The sequence below is a fragment of the Phaseolus vulgaris genome, chromosome 2 (assembly GCF_000499845.2).
Source record: "Phaseolus vulgaris cultivar G19833 chromosome 2, P. vulgaris v2.0, whole genome shotgun sequence".
Lineage (NCBI taxonomy): Eukaryota > Viridiplantae > Streptophyta > Magnoliopsida > Fabales > Fabaceae > Phaseolus > Phaseolus vulgaris.
This window is the reverse complement of record NC_023758.2, coordinates 3,588,960-3,602,702: the sequence shown is the minus strand read 5'-3', so window position 1 is coordinate 3,602,702 and position 13,743 is coordinate 3,588,960. Positions and strand designations below refer to the sequence as shown.

The 13,743-nt window shown below is 28.7% G+C and overlaps 2 protein-coding genes across 2 annotated transcripts; both read right to left on the bottom strand.

The window, feature by feature from the left end:
* Positions 1 to 1,004: 1,004 nt before the first annotated feature.
* Positions 1,005 to 2,973, bottom strand: LOC137809591 (aspartic proteinase CDR1-like). The gene is made up of 2 exons (XM_068610705.1): positions 2,221 to 2,973; positions 1,005 to 1,523 (listed from the first exon to the last, which is right to left on the bottom strand). Exons 1-2 carry the CDS (start codon positions 2,971 to 2,973, stop codon positions 1,005 to 1,007), a joined length of 1,272 nt encoding a protein of 423 aa, XP_068466806.1.
* A 3,496-nt stretch (positions 2,974 to 6,469) lies between these two features.
* Positions 6,470 to 7,795, bottom strand: LOC137810293 (aspartic proteinase CDR1-like). Its single transcript, XM_068611479.1, has one exon. The coding sequence runs from the start codon at positions 7,755 to 7,757 to the stop codon at positions 6,495 to 6,497; it is 1,263 nt and encodes a 420-aa protein (XP_068467580.1). The 5' UTR covers positions 7,758 to 7,795; the 3' UTR covers positions 6,470 to 6,494.
* Between the last annotated feature and the right edge of the window lie 5,948 nt (positions 7,796 to 13,743).

Below are 13,743 nucleotides of genomic sequence, written 5' to 3'. Positions count from 1 at the left end.
TTAATATAAGGATAAACTAGGAAAAAAAATTAAGAGCAGTTAAGAGGGGAATCCCCTTTATATATAGGTATAGATATTTATTTAAATATAATTTATGTGTATTTGTATGTATGAGAAATATGTTGTTGGGTTTCAAGAGATTTGAGAAAGGAGAGAGATAAAATAAGAGAAAAAAAATTAAAAAACTGTTTTACATTCAAAATTGTTTTTAATAATTGTTTTAAATAGGAGAATCAATCTCTCCACTCCCCTGCCTAACAACAAATAAAATAAAATCAAGGTACCAATCTCTCCACTCTCCAACCAATTATGTGAGAACAAATAAAAAAAATTTAAAAAAAATTATTTAATAAAGAAGAATATCAGTTTAAAACATAAAAGTAACTAATCTTTCCACTCTCCTGCTAGGTGACAACAAAATAAAATTAATTAATATCATTCTCTCCACTCTCCTGTTAATTAAGTGAGAACAAATAAAATAAAATTTAAAAACTACTTTATTAACTTCTAAAATTATAAAAGGTTCAAATAACCAAAACAAATTAACAAAACAAAATATTAAGCAAGGATAAAATAGGAAAATAATTTAGAACAGTTAAAGTGGAGAATTCTCTTTATATATAGGTATAGATTTTAAGGTTGGATTTATTAAATAGTTTTAGAAATTAAATAGAAGCAATAATAATAATTAACACAAATTTATAAATATATATATATATAATATTATAAGTTTCATATCTAAAGATATCTCAAGGGAAATCTCTCAAGAGGAGATGATTCTGTTGAACTATGAAATAGAAATTCAATTTTATTTATAAAATGAAAATCAATCTTGAATATATTTGTTTGACAATTTCATTTCCTAAAAAACCAAATACATTTTTTTTTGTAATTTGTTTCTCTAGGTACATGAAAACAAATGGAATTAATGAAAATCTTAAGAGTAAATTGAAACTTTTGAAAACCTTCTTTTTAACCAGAATTCATACACATGGATTAAGATTCTACTTATTTTTGGTACAATCTGTTGGCTTGAAAGACACCATTTTTGCTTCTAGATCAAATCCAATCAAGAAATTTGATTGGACAAAGTTACCATAAATCCCCACATCAGTGCTAATGTTGGTGAATGCCAAACAGAAAACACCATCTTTTGGTGGAATGAAGGTTTGAATTGGTGCTAATGTTACATCTGCACCTTCAAAATGAGCAGTTAACATAGGACCATTAAGATTGTTCTTTGTTCGATAGCAAAGTTGAGAACCCAAACCAGGATCATCTACAATAGGTTTCATCTTAACCTGGTTCTTCACTTGAGCCACCACTTGATCATAGAACTGTGTTGGTAACATAGTTGGAGGTGTTCCTGAATCAAGGATCATGTTACCTTTCTCAACAGTGTTTGAAGAACCATTATAATGTAAATACGTGTTTCCCACACTGATTCCTAGTAAGGTCACAAAGTAAAGGGTTTTATCATCCTTTGCAACCAAAGGTGTAGAAACCACTCCATTCCCCGACACCTGTTAGCATTAAATTCAAAGTCCTCTGAAATTTGAATAACAAGAATTAATAGCTTTAATTCTAGTGTTTTACTGTCATTTATACTATTAATTTGCTAAATGTTCCTGTCCAGTCCAGGTTAATGTAGTCTGGAATTGTGTTTGGATTGCTGTAGTTAGTGAATTATGGAAACACAGTAATAAACATATATTCTAAAGAGGTGATCAATCCTTCGGAAGTGTTCATTTTGGCACAATTAAAGGCTTGGTCTTGGATAACTTCTGCTAGTTTTACTTACGTTGAGTGGTGCATTGATCCTAGAGCTGGTATGTTTTCAATAAAGTGAGCTTTTATAAGAGTTACTCCTTCGGTTGGGTTGTTTGTTGTTTTAAGCTTCTGCCGTTCTTTTTGCCCCTTGTTGTGGATGTAAAGAGATGGTATTGGGTTTGATTTTTGAGTCTGTTTGGGTTTGGACGGTTTAGTTTTGATTTTGTACAGGTTAGTTTTTGAAATTGTGTGGACGGTAGGATTTTTTAATGGTAGATTTGTTTGTCTCTCTATTTGTTGGTTTGAAAGACTAGAGAATTGTCTCATTTTTTTTTAGGTATGTATAAGGTTGAACTACCCTTAAGTTGTTCCTGTTATTCAATCTTTATTCCTAATAAAAAAAACTATGATTTCAAAAGCAATAAAAGTTATATTCTCGGTTAATAATACCTTACTGGCTTTGCCAAAACTCATTCTGCTAGAAACACTAACATCAGTGTGGAAAGGGACCAAGCATTGTGAAAACATTTTGCCTCCAAAGGATGAACCTATTTGAGAAATCAATGACACTGGCCCTCCTCCTAACCCTATGATTCCCATCTCATGGTCATTGAAAGTACCTGTGTTGTTGTGCCCACAACCAAACACAATGCCCTTAAGGGGAACACTTTCCCCTGTGGTTGAGGTGAGTGTCACAGTTTCCTGTGACAAAGCTCCTTGTGTCATGGAATCATCTGCGTAGCCATAGGTGTAGTTGCATTGCTTTTGAGGAGAACACACGCCTGTGTTAAGTTCATGACACAAGTTTGAGTTGCATGGTATGTTGCTATAGGAGGAGGATTTCTGAGGATCAAACATGGGGTTAAGTTGCTTGTAGCAGTTGTTGCATGGCACACATTGAGTCCATGTGAGATCACTGCCCGTGTCTGCAATACCATAGACTTTGACTGGTGGAGTTCCAATAGAAATCTCCATGAGATATTCACCAAGGTAAGCACTTATTGGGGACTGTGGAGTTCTTGAAATGGCTGATAAACCTCTTAGACGTTGAGGGAAGATTTTGGGAGAGGTTTTTCGAATGAGGTTAATGCTGAATCCCTCATTTGTGTTTCCTTGGATTGGTGAGAAATGTAGAGGAAGAAACACCAGACAAATGATGATAGCAGCAAGGAATGGATGAAATGATGTGAGATAATAAGCCATTGTTAGAGACTTACTAATGAAGTACTTGTATATTCAATTTATATTGGTGTTAACTTCTTAATGTTTTTAGGGTTTTGTATATGACTTTGTAACAATTATGATGGTTTAAGAGAAGTTATTACAGATATCTATTCTTAGAGTATTATGATTCGATTGTGATTTTGTTCACTTTGAATTACTTAATAGAGAATTAATGTAATAATTAATTTAAGAATATTAATATGAAGGTAAATTTAAATTGAGTGAAAATTAATTAATTAAATATTAAATTAAAATTAAAAAATATAATAAATTAAGATGAATTAGTGTGATCTTATAAATTTTGAAAATAATATTAATTAAAAAGTATTTTTTCTATAATATTAACTTTTATAGCCAAACTAAATAACATTATTACAAATTTTAAGATTGGATTATTAAATAGTTTAAGAAATTTAATAGAAACAACAATAATAATTAATGCAAATATCTAAGCAAAGTTAACATTAAATTATACATTTAATACTTTGGATGACTAATGTTCAAGCTGATTAAAGTATATGATATGTTTCCTTTTTATAGGTGTGTATGAAGGATATTTCGGGTAGTGTTGGTCCAAAAATCGTAGTATTAAGCATGAAACATGAGAAATGAATATATCTTAACTTTATTGATATCTAATTACATTTATAAGATTGGTTTTTATCAAAGATATTTTTGATGGGTAAGGTGTTAGTTTCTAACGTTACATGCTTAGTATACTAGTGTTACAAAAGGAGTTAAGTGTGACAAATTGTATTGTTTGATTGAGATGTGGTTGAACATTTATACATCTATAGTTTAAAGTGACTCAATTGTAATTTGTTGGGTGTACCATGTGGATAGTATGACATGATCAATACATACGTGTGTGTCGCAACCAGGGTCACAAAGGTGGGACGACAAACCAAAACAAAGAATAGGAGTCGCCATCATAGTTTATTGTTGAAAACTACAAAAAAAACCAGAAAAATGGTATGTGAACTAGATTTAGGATTTGAGAGTCGGTTACACATATGAAAGGTATTAAGATCCCTACCACGCTCGTCCAAACACAAAATCTTTAACGAAATGTGTAAAATGAGTGTGATTTTCCTATGTTTGTTTTGCCAAAAAAAAATAGAAACAAAAAATGATGTTTAAAAATAAAAAAATAAAAAATTGAAAAAGTTTATATTCGGGATCCTACAAGGAGGAACCTTGGTCCACGTATCTGTGTTCATAATGGAAAATTAAGGTTTACTTAGTTCTAAGGTTTAACTATTTGGAGAGAAAAAAATTATGCCAGTGCAAAAATTGGGCATTTGAAAATATGAATAAAAGTGAAATGAAATTTTGAGAAAAAATGATTTCGGTAAGGATTGTTTTCACTCCTACGTATTTTTGTTAAGAACAGAAAATCAGAGATTATTATGTAGTTCTGTCAGTATGAAAACATTTTTTTTGGAAAAAGATTTCTTTGTTTTAAAATTTTTAAATTTTTTGGATTTTATACTTTTATTATTTTTTAGAAAATAAGAGTGGGTGAGTGTATAAATGAAAAAGAGGATGTGACAAAATAGTAAAGGAGTTGGCCCAGCGAATGGGCCCAGCCAGGCTTATTTGGCAGAGGTGATGCGGATATTAGTATGCGGGTGCGAAATAGCAAAACTACTGGGCCAACGGAATGGACCGAGACTTATTTGGTAAGGCACATTCTCCCTGCACCCAACACATTCTAACTGGCACCCAATCATTTAATAGTAAAAGACGAATATACCCTTAATGAAATCCTGAAAACTATAATTGTGATATGCACCCAATGACCTGCACCAACCCTATTCTTCTGTTCTTCCATTCCATTGTGCCTGTCGCAGTCACCGAGCCACCGTAAGCTACCGTGTTGTGCAGCCACCGTGAGCAAGCTTATTGTCCAACCACCGTGAGCGATGTTCTTCTCCATTCTTCTGCACCCACCGTGACCTCCATTATCGCAGGCAGAGCACCAGATTCGAAGGTACGTCATGCTTCCAGATATTTTTATCCATAAGTGAGTGAGAATTGTGGATATTTTTATCCGCAAGTGACTTTTGAGAGGTGCAGATTTTTTATCCGCAAGGGAGTTTGGGGTCCGGATAATTTTATCCGTAAGTTTGTTTTGACTTACGGATATTTTTATCCGGAATATAGTTGGGTCCGGATATTTTTATCCGTAGGCACAATTGTGGCTGGCTTCTGGATATTTTTATCCGTAGGCACAACTGTGGCTTCCGGATATTTTTATCCGTAAGTAACGATCAGTTCCGGATATTTTTATCCGTAAGCAACGAGCAGTTCCGGATATTTTTATCCGTAAATGAAGAAGACAAGAGCATTTTAGGATTTTTAAAAATGTATCGGGTGCCAGTCACAATTGATCGGGTGCAGGAAGCAATTGCCATTTGGTTAAAGCGGTGTTGATAGTGAAATCCAACTACAGACAGTGAAATTGCTGAGCCAGCGGAATGGACCTAGCCTTGTTCGGTAGAGGTGGTGCAGTATGAAAAGCGTGGTGCAAGCAGTGAAATTTTCGGTAGTGAAAATATTAATACGAGGAGTCCAGAAAGCAATTGATGCATTGAGGAATAAAAAATTAAAAAGCCGTGGACCCATTATTTCTTTTTTTGTACGTGAACAAAACAAAAACGTGGGCCCCACTCAAAACGGCAAATTGATGCAACCTGAAAATAGTTATTAATTAATTTTTATTTTTAAAATTAATTTTGATTTAATAATTTTTTTTATATTAAAGCCATTGGTACTACAAAAATTTGTGGTCTCACTCACTTTATATGAAATGATTTCTAGAATTAGATTGTGGGGTCTATTAAACAAATTGTGATACAAATATTTACGTGGATTAAAGTAATAAAAATAAGTTAAAATATTAATTTTGTTTTTTAAATTAGACGGTTTGGTCTCTTGTATGATTTTAAAAATAGTTAAAGTAGTCCTTCTTTCTACAAAATAATTAATATTAACCGACTTTAATTATTAAAACATGTTAACTATTAAAAATAGTTACAAAATAATGTCTTTTTAAATATTTTCCTTGAACGTAGTAACAGATTTTAACCATTATTATAATTAAAAAATTAAAAAACAGATGGTCAAATAGAGTATAATAATATTAAAAATATATAAAATATTATATATAAATAAATCATAACGAGTTTCACTGTTAGATGTCTCAGAAAATCTCTCTCCAACTCGAGATTGAGCTATAGAAATAACAATCTACAAATAAAATTTGCATTTATAAAAAAAAAATGTTTAAAATCGTATACATATTCCAATCCTAAACGTATTTGTTTCCTTTTTTTTGCCAGACAATTTTATTTCCAAAAGAAATCATGAACAAATTTTTAATCTTGAATATATTCATCTCGTTTTTCTTTTTCAGTTGTTATTTGTTTTATGAAAGCAAATAGATACCTTAAAACTTTTTGAAAACCTTATCTTTAAGCAAAATTCATAGACATTGATTAAGATTCTGTGTTTTTGGTACAATCTCTTGGCTTGAAAGAAACCACTTGTGCTTCTAGATCAAACCCAATCAAGTAATTTGATTGAGCAAAGTTACCATAAATCCCAACATCACTACTAGTGTTGGTGAACCCCAAGCAGAAAACACCATCTTTTGGTGAAATGAAGGTTTGAATTGGTTCCAACGTTACATCTGCACCTTCAAAATGAGCAGTTAGAATAGGACCATGAAGATTTTTCTTTGTTTGATAGCAAAGTTGAAAACCCAAATCAGGATCATCTACAATAGGTTCCATTGCAACTTGGTTCTTCATTTCAGCCACCACTGGATCATAGAATTGTGTTGGTAAGATAGTTGGAGGTGTTCCTGAATCAAGGAACATGTTACCTTTCTCAACAGTTTCTGAAGAACCATTATAGTGTAAATAATTGTTTCCAACACTGATGCCTAGTAAGGTCACAAAATAAGGGGTTTTATCTTCTTTTGCAACCAAAGGTGTAGAAACGACTCCTTCCCCAGATACCTCACTCCCTTTCCCAAAACTCATTTTGCTATAAACACTCACATCAGTGTGGAAAGGGACCAAGCATTGTGAAAACATTTTGCCTCCAAAGGATGAACCTATTTGAGAAATCAATGACACTGGCCCTCCTCCTAACCCTATGATTCCCATCTCATGGTCATTGAAACCACCTGTGTTGTTGTGTCCACAACCAAACATGATACCTTTAAGGAGAATATTTGTCCCTGTGGTTGAGGTGAGTGTGACTGTTTCCTGTGCCAAAACCCCTTGCGTTATGGAACCAGATGCATATGCATAGGTGTAGTTGCACTGCTTCTGAGGAGAACACACGCCTGTGTCAAGTTCATGACACAGGTTTGAGTCACATGATATGTTGCTATAGGAGGAGGATTTTTGAGGATCAAACATGGGGTTAAGTTGCTTGTAGCAGTTGTTGCATGGCACACATTGAGTCCATGTGAGATCACTGCCCGTGTCTGCAATACCATAGATTTTGAATGGTGGAGTTCCAATGGAAAGCTCCATGAGATAATGGCCAAGGTAAGCACCTGTTGGAGATTGTGGAGTTCCTGACATGGCTGATAAACCTCTTAGACGTTGAGGGAAGAGTTTAGGAGAGGTTTTTCGAATGAGATTGATGCTAAAACTCACATCAGTGTTGGCTTTGATGGGTGAGAAATGCAAAGGAAGAAACACCAGAAAAATGATGATAACTACATGGAATAGATCATAAGCCATTCTTTGAGAGAATTAAGAAAGAACAGAGAAATTTGATGAGAATTTTTGTGAAGAATTGGTGCTTAATTTATATAAGTGTTAGCTGGTCTGTGTTTATAGTTGGTTAGGTGCATCTGTGTGTTATCTGTGTTGATGACCTAATAGCATGCATAATTAATAATAGGGTGATTATATTTACACACCCGATCCAGTTTACGTCTACACTAAAATATTAATATTTATAATAAAAAAAATTTAAAAATAAAAAAATATCTTTAATAAAATAGTAGATAAAATGTAAAATGTTAAAATAATTTTTAAAATTAAAAATAATTAAAATATTAATATTTAGTGGGGTGTAAATACTATTATTTTCCTTAATAATACTTATTTAAAATGTATTTATTTTCTTTAAAGAGAGAAATACCTTAAATAGGAATTTATCATTCTAAAATTCAATATCATGTTAACTACTTCTTAGTAATTATATTTTTATCATTATACAGTTTAAAATTATATTAATTGTTCTTTTATTGATTATATTGTTATGTATATGATTATTTTATTGAATAACTGTAGGATTAATTATTTTATTAAAATCAGAATCGTCTATTATATTTTTTTTTTAAAAAACAGCTTTAAAATGTAATTTCCTTTTTAAAAAATCCTTAAAAAAAACTTATACAGATGGAAGGAATAAGATTGGTAATAATTTATTTTTTTTATTCTGAGTAGTGTGCATAAATGAATTAGTGGGCATATCCAAATAATAAGATGAAAAAAAAATGAAAATTCTATCAAATTAATTTTTTTCCTCTCATTTGTTAAGAAAAAAATCTATCAAAATCCCAATTAATATTTATCAAATTAAATTAAATTCATTTTTTTAATTGGTTAACTGTGGAAGTTTTTTTGTTTAAAACGCTGCAGTTTTAAGTTTGTCGCTTAAGGTTCCAAAGTTAGTTTCAAATATTTACAATATTCTTTAAAGTTCGTTCACCTAAAAACTAAATCATTTAAATTTTCTACTTCTTAATGCAATTTCTATTTCATTTATGTCTCATTTCATTAAACCATTATAAATTAAATTTTTATTATTTCATTTATGTGAAATTAAATTTCTCTCTCTATATATATTAATTAAATTTAGAATATAATTAAAAAATATATATGTTATCTTCAAATTAAAAAAATATAAAATGAACATTTTTTTTGTTAAAAAGTTGATAATTAAAAGGAAATAGAGGAGTATAAAAAAAGATATAATTATCTAAACTAACGGTACTGCGTAAAACATACTCTTTTTTTGAAACCTAAGCATCATTCTAAATAACAGACAATAATTTAGGAAAATATATTTTTATTACATAAAAAAATAAATATTAAATGAGCTTAATTGTTATTCGAAAGTATTTAATTATTTGAGTTTTAAAATAACACTTTTTAAATTATAAACTTTGTTATAATTATTAGTGATTATGCTTAAGTTTATAGAAATTGAAGTTAATTATCATTTAACCACAATCACTTGATACACATCTCTTCTCCTCTCCTAATGAAGTAAAATGTTATTCATATGATAAATTTTAGGTCACAAATATTTATCTCACCTTTTTGTTGTTGTTGAATTAGTATTTTTAGAATGTAAAAAATAAATTTTAAAAAAATGTTTAATTTGAAATGGAAAAGGATGGAGAAGGTTTTTATCCTAATGTGTAGGAAAAAAAAATCCAAAATTTCATTTTTATTTTATAGCCTTTCTCCAACTTCTTGGTTGGTGGTTGGAAGTTGGAAAGTCAAGTAGTTGTGGAGGTAGCACATTCTTCTAAATTAATTAATTAATAATAATTAAAAAAAAGGGATTATCCTATAAAGATTAGTTTGAATGAAGAAAACGGAAAAACAAAGAAAGTTATTTGACTCTGTTATCCTCTTTGAATTCCAAACAAGCCTTAATAGTTAATTCATTTCAAATAATTTGAATTGATTAATGATGTTTTTGCATTTAACTCACAAAACACAACATATAGAGGGACACGGAATCATGAAGAAAGGGACTTCCAATACTTTTTTTCATTTTGACATTTATTTGTCCAAAGATATTAATGCAAATTTGTCTGCCTCAATTTGCTTAGCCTCAACGCTGAAAGTTAACAAAAATTATGGTGTGTTTGGTGCAAACAAACTTTTCATTGCCAGCTTCGTGTCTAGACAAACAAAAAGTGCACTTTTTAAATCTTGCTTTATTATTTTTCTAAAACATTGTTTATATACTACCCATTACCTAAATAAGAGGTGTAATAGATAAAATTTGCTAGAATAATTATAATATCATTTCCAGCCTTAATTACTGATTTTGAATGGGGTTGTAATCAAGAGAACGATTAGGATACTCTTTCGGTCGATCTGCATCGCTCCCTCCTTTCAGCTGAACTCTCACTTTCTTGCTCTTTCACTCCTTCTCTTCACTCGTTGCAGATTCGAACGATATTTGCAAAAGGTACTCCGACGTTCAAGTCAAATTTCAGCACTCGACACTTAGTGTTTAGGATTAGATGATTATTTACCTAGTCCTTTGGAATCTGTGCTAATTTATACAATTATTATGGGTCATTGTGGTTAATGGGCCTAATAGAAGAAGATTAACAAACGTTTGATCATTAATCAACCTTGTTGTTGGTCATGTCAGTCGGTCTGGATCGGGACATGGACCAGGTGCCGAGTCAGAATGTCGATCGTGTGGATCCTACCAGTACAACTATCAAATAATTTTCAAATCACCTTAATAATAAGACATTCGTAAAAAAAAACGTAACCTAGACGATTATGACATAGTAACCATTTTATCATGTCTAGTCTATATTTAAGTTCATTAATCTATAAATACCATAATCCTCTATCTTATTCATTATACTTACATACTAAATCATTTGTACTTTTATTGGCTTATTGATCGTTATAAAATTTTCTATAGGTGCATAATCACTCATAAATTAATTCATAACCTCTTATCGTACCCACATACACTCAACTAATGCATAAAAATAGTTTAATAAGTGTTACAATTTTACAAAATTATTCTCGTTGCACGATTAAACTTAGTCTATGATTACTTTATGACACATAATTATAATTTGTTTTTTTCTAATAAGTGCTTTTGAATAAATTTTGAATAATGGTAGCGTTTAACATTTATGCACTTTGTATGATGAAGCAGTAACGAAACCCAGAGAGTACAAATTCGCCAAACGTGTTTTTGTTTTCTTCCATTTCCGTTTGGCAATGAATGTTCAACGGGATTTGTACACGTGCACAAACAACACGAACCAAACACACCTTAGATACGTAAATTAAAATTTAATTTTAATTACATATTTGTATTATATTTTTAAAATATTTCGAAAAAAAAATGCGAAAGGATATTCCATTATTCCTTTCAACGACGCGTTATTCCTTTCGACCGTTCGTGTTAAGTCGCATTATTCCGTTCTAACAATACTGCATGCAGTCACTGCACATGATTAATATACATATTCAAAAATAATTCATTTAAATACAATTTTTTCATCTCTTATTTCAAAATTGAGGATTTTATTAAACTTGTGGATTTTATAAAATTTGGTCAAATGAATTAATTTTAAAACATGAGATCAAAATTGGTGATTGAACAAAATAAACAGATCAAAATTATACTTAAATCTAATTAATTTATTTGGACAATTTATGTTTAAAAAATAAAAATAATCAATAATAAATATTTTTATTGAATAAATATTATTTTAACTATAATTTGCACATCTTATATGTTAAAAATGAACTTAACTTATAAAACTGATGTATTTTTACTTATTTATATATTATGAAATATTATTATTTTTAGTTAATGTGACATCTTTAATATACATCTTTGAGATCTTGTATGTGAAATTATATATTAATGGGTGATCCGATAACGGTTCATGCACTACAAGAAAATCATGAAATAAAAATTAATTTTTAGAAACCAAAATAATTAGTTGCAATAGTAACTAAATTAGAGACCACTTTAGAAAAAAAAAAGAAATTTGGTTTCTAAATTAGTTTATATTATTTTCTATTATTGTTAAATAATTTTTAAATTGATATCTAATTAGCAGGTTTTTGCTACCAAATTTAGAAACTAAATAATTGGTAGTTAAAACTTTAGTTGCTAATTAGATACCAATTTATAAACTATTTAACAATAATAGAAAATACTTTAGAAACCAATTTTTTTTTAGTTTCTAAAATGATTTCTATTTTAGTTCTTATTGTAATTAATTATTTTGATCTCTAAAAATTAGTTTCTATTTCATGATTTTCTTTTAGTGATGTGACTGATAATTTCAATAAATTATCATTAAGATAAACTCTAAATAAATTTAATATTATATTAAAATATATTTTAAATTTAACTAAATTTTACAAAATTGTATAATAAATTTTGAATCTATTTATATATTGGGTAAAAAGTGACACGAGATCTTTAACATTTTATCAATTTAATTTTAATATATTAACTTTGGTCTTTTGACTAAATGAATGTCATTCTAAATATAAATTTAAAACTATTTATTGTAAGAGTAAGCAGTTTTTTATTGCATGATAATTCCTAATTTTAATAATAGTTTGTTAACGTTACTGCTAGTATCCTTCAAGTAAAATTGGATTTTGTAATATTTAAATTGGGTTATGTTCGATAGATAAGTTAGTTTATAATCATTTATTTAAATTGGTCGTTTTATTTGTTTAATTTAATTTCTCTATTGTTAAAAAGTTTAATCTGATATTTCAAATTTAATTTTTTTAACATCTCATTTGCGTCCATTTGGAATTACCGCTGTTGTAATTATAGAAATTTAATTTGGTTTTTCTGTTTATTTATTTATGGTGCTTTCAGTATTAAAATATATATATATATGCTGCTTTTTTATACATTGTAATTACACAATAAATGAGTTACTTTTTTCTAAAATCGATATTTTATAGTAGTAATTTTTGATCCAGTAATATTATATTTTTTAATATTAAACATTAAAATGCAAAAGCAAATTTTTTAGATCTTAACAAATAAAATCAAAAGTCAACGAGTGCAACGTGCAGATGTGTAGATTATTACAAACTTTATTATATGTATTTTATTTTTATGAATAAAAAAGGGAAGATTTTTAAAAAGTTTATGTTAATTATTTTAGATGTATTTGATGATGTTTGACCAAAGGAAGATACACCATGTGAATACGAAATAATTTTTCAGTTTACCAATATTTTGCATTCCAGGATTTTTTTATATAAAAGTTTTTATATATATATATTAAGTATCATAAATAAAAATAAAATTTGACATCTTAGATTAATATATGTTAATCAAGTAATAATAAAAATATTAAAAATTAAACTAAAATTTATATATTAAAAAAAATAGTATCGATAAAAAATACATTATCCTCCATGTTTATAACTATAAAGGTATCATATTCATTAAAAAAATTAAAAAAAAAATGGTAAAGTTTCCCTTTATTATTTTTTTATATAAAATTATAATTTAACCCTTATATTTTTTAAGTCAAATCAACATTATATTTTCAAATATAAATTATTTGTGAATGGAAACAATACTTGATTCAATTATAAATATTGTAAGTTTGAAATTAAAACTTCTAACAATTTAGATAAAAATATAGAGGATTATTTTTAGATAAGAATGTTTTTTTTTTAATTTCAATATAAGTTACCAAAAAATATTTTAGGTTTAATTTTTTATTTTATTTAATATGGTCCTAATTTTGTTTAAAATGATTTAATTTGGACATTTTTATTAACATTGTTAGTGTGATGAACTGATGTAAGTAAATTATAAAATGAATCATATTAGTTTCGTTTTGGATACCAAAATATATAATAATTTTGAACCAACATGTTATTTGTTTTTATGTGTATTGAAGTATAACAACTTTCTTATTCACAACAATTAATTATGTGAATGTAC

Bases quoted from the DNA above. Each gene is read 5' to 3' on its own strand.
- LOC137809591 (XM_068610705.1), bottom strand. From the start codon at position 2,973: ATGGCTTATTATCTCACATCATTTCATCCATTCCTTGCTGCTATCATC. The intron at 1,524-2,220 runs GTATTATTAACC...TAATGCTAACAG, and splicing joins GTTTTGGCAAAGCCAGTAAG to GTGTCGGGGAATGGAGTGGT.
- LOC137810293 (XM_068611479.1), bottom strand. From the start codon at position 7,757: ATGGCTTATGATCTATTCCATGTAGTTATCATCATTTTTCTGGTGTTT.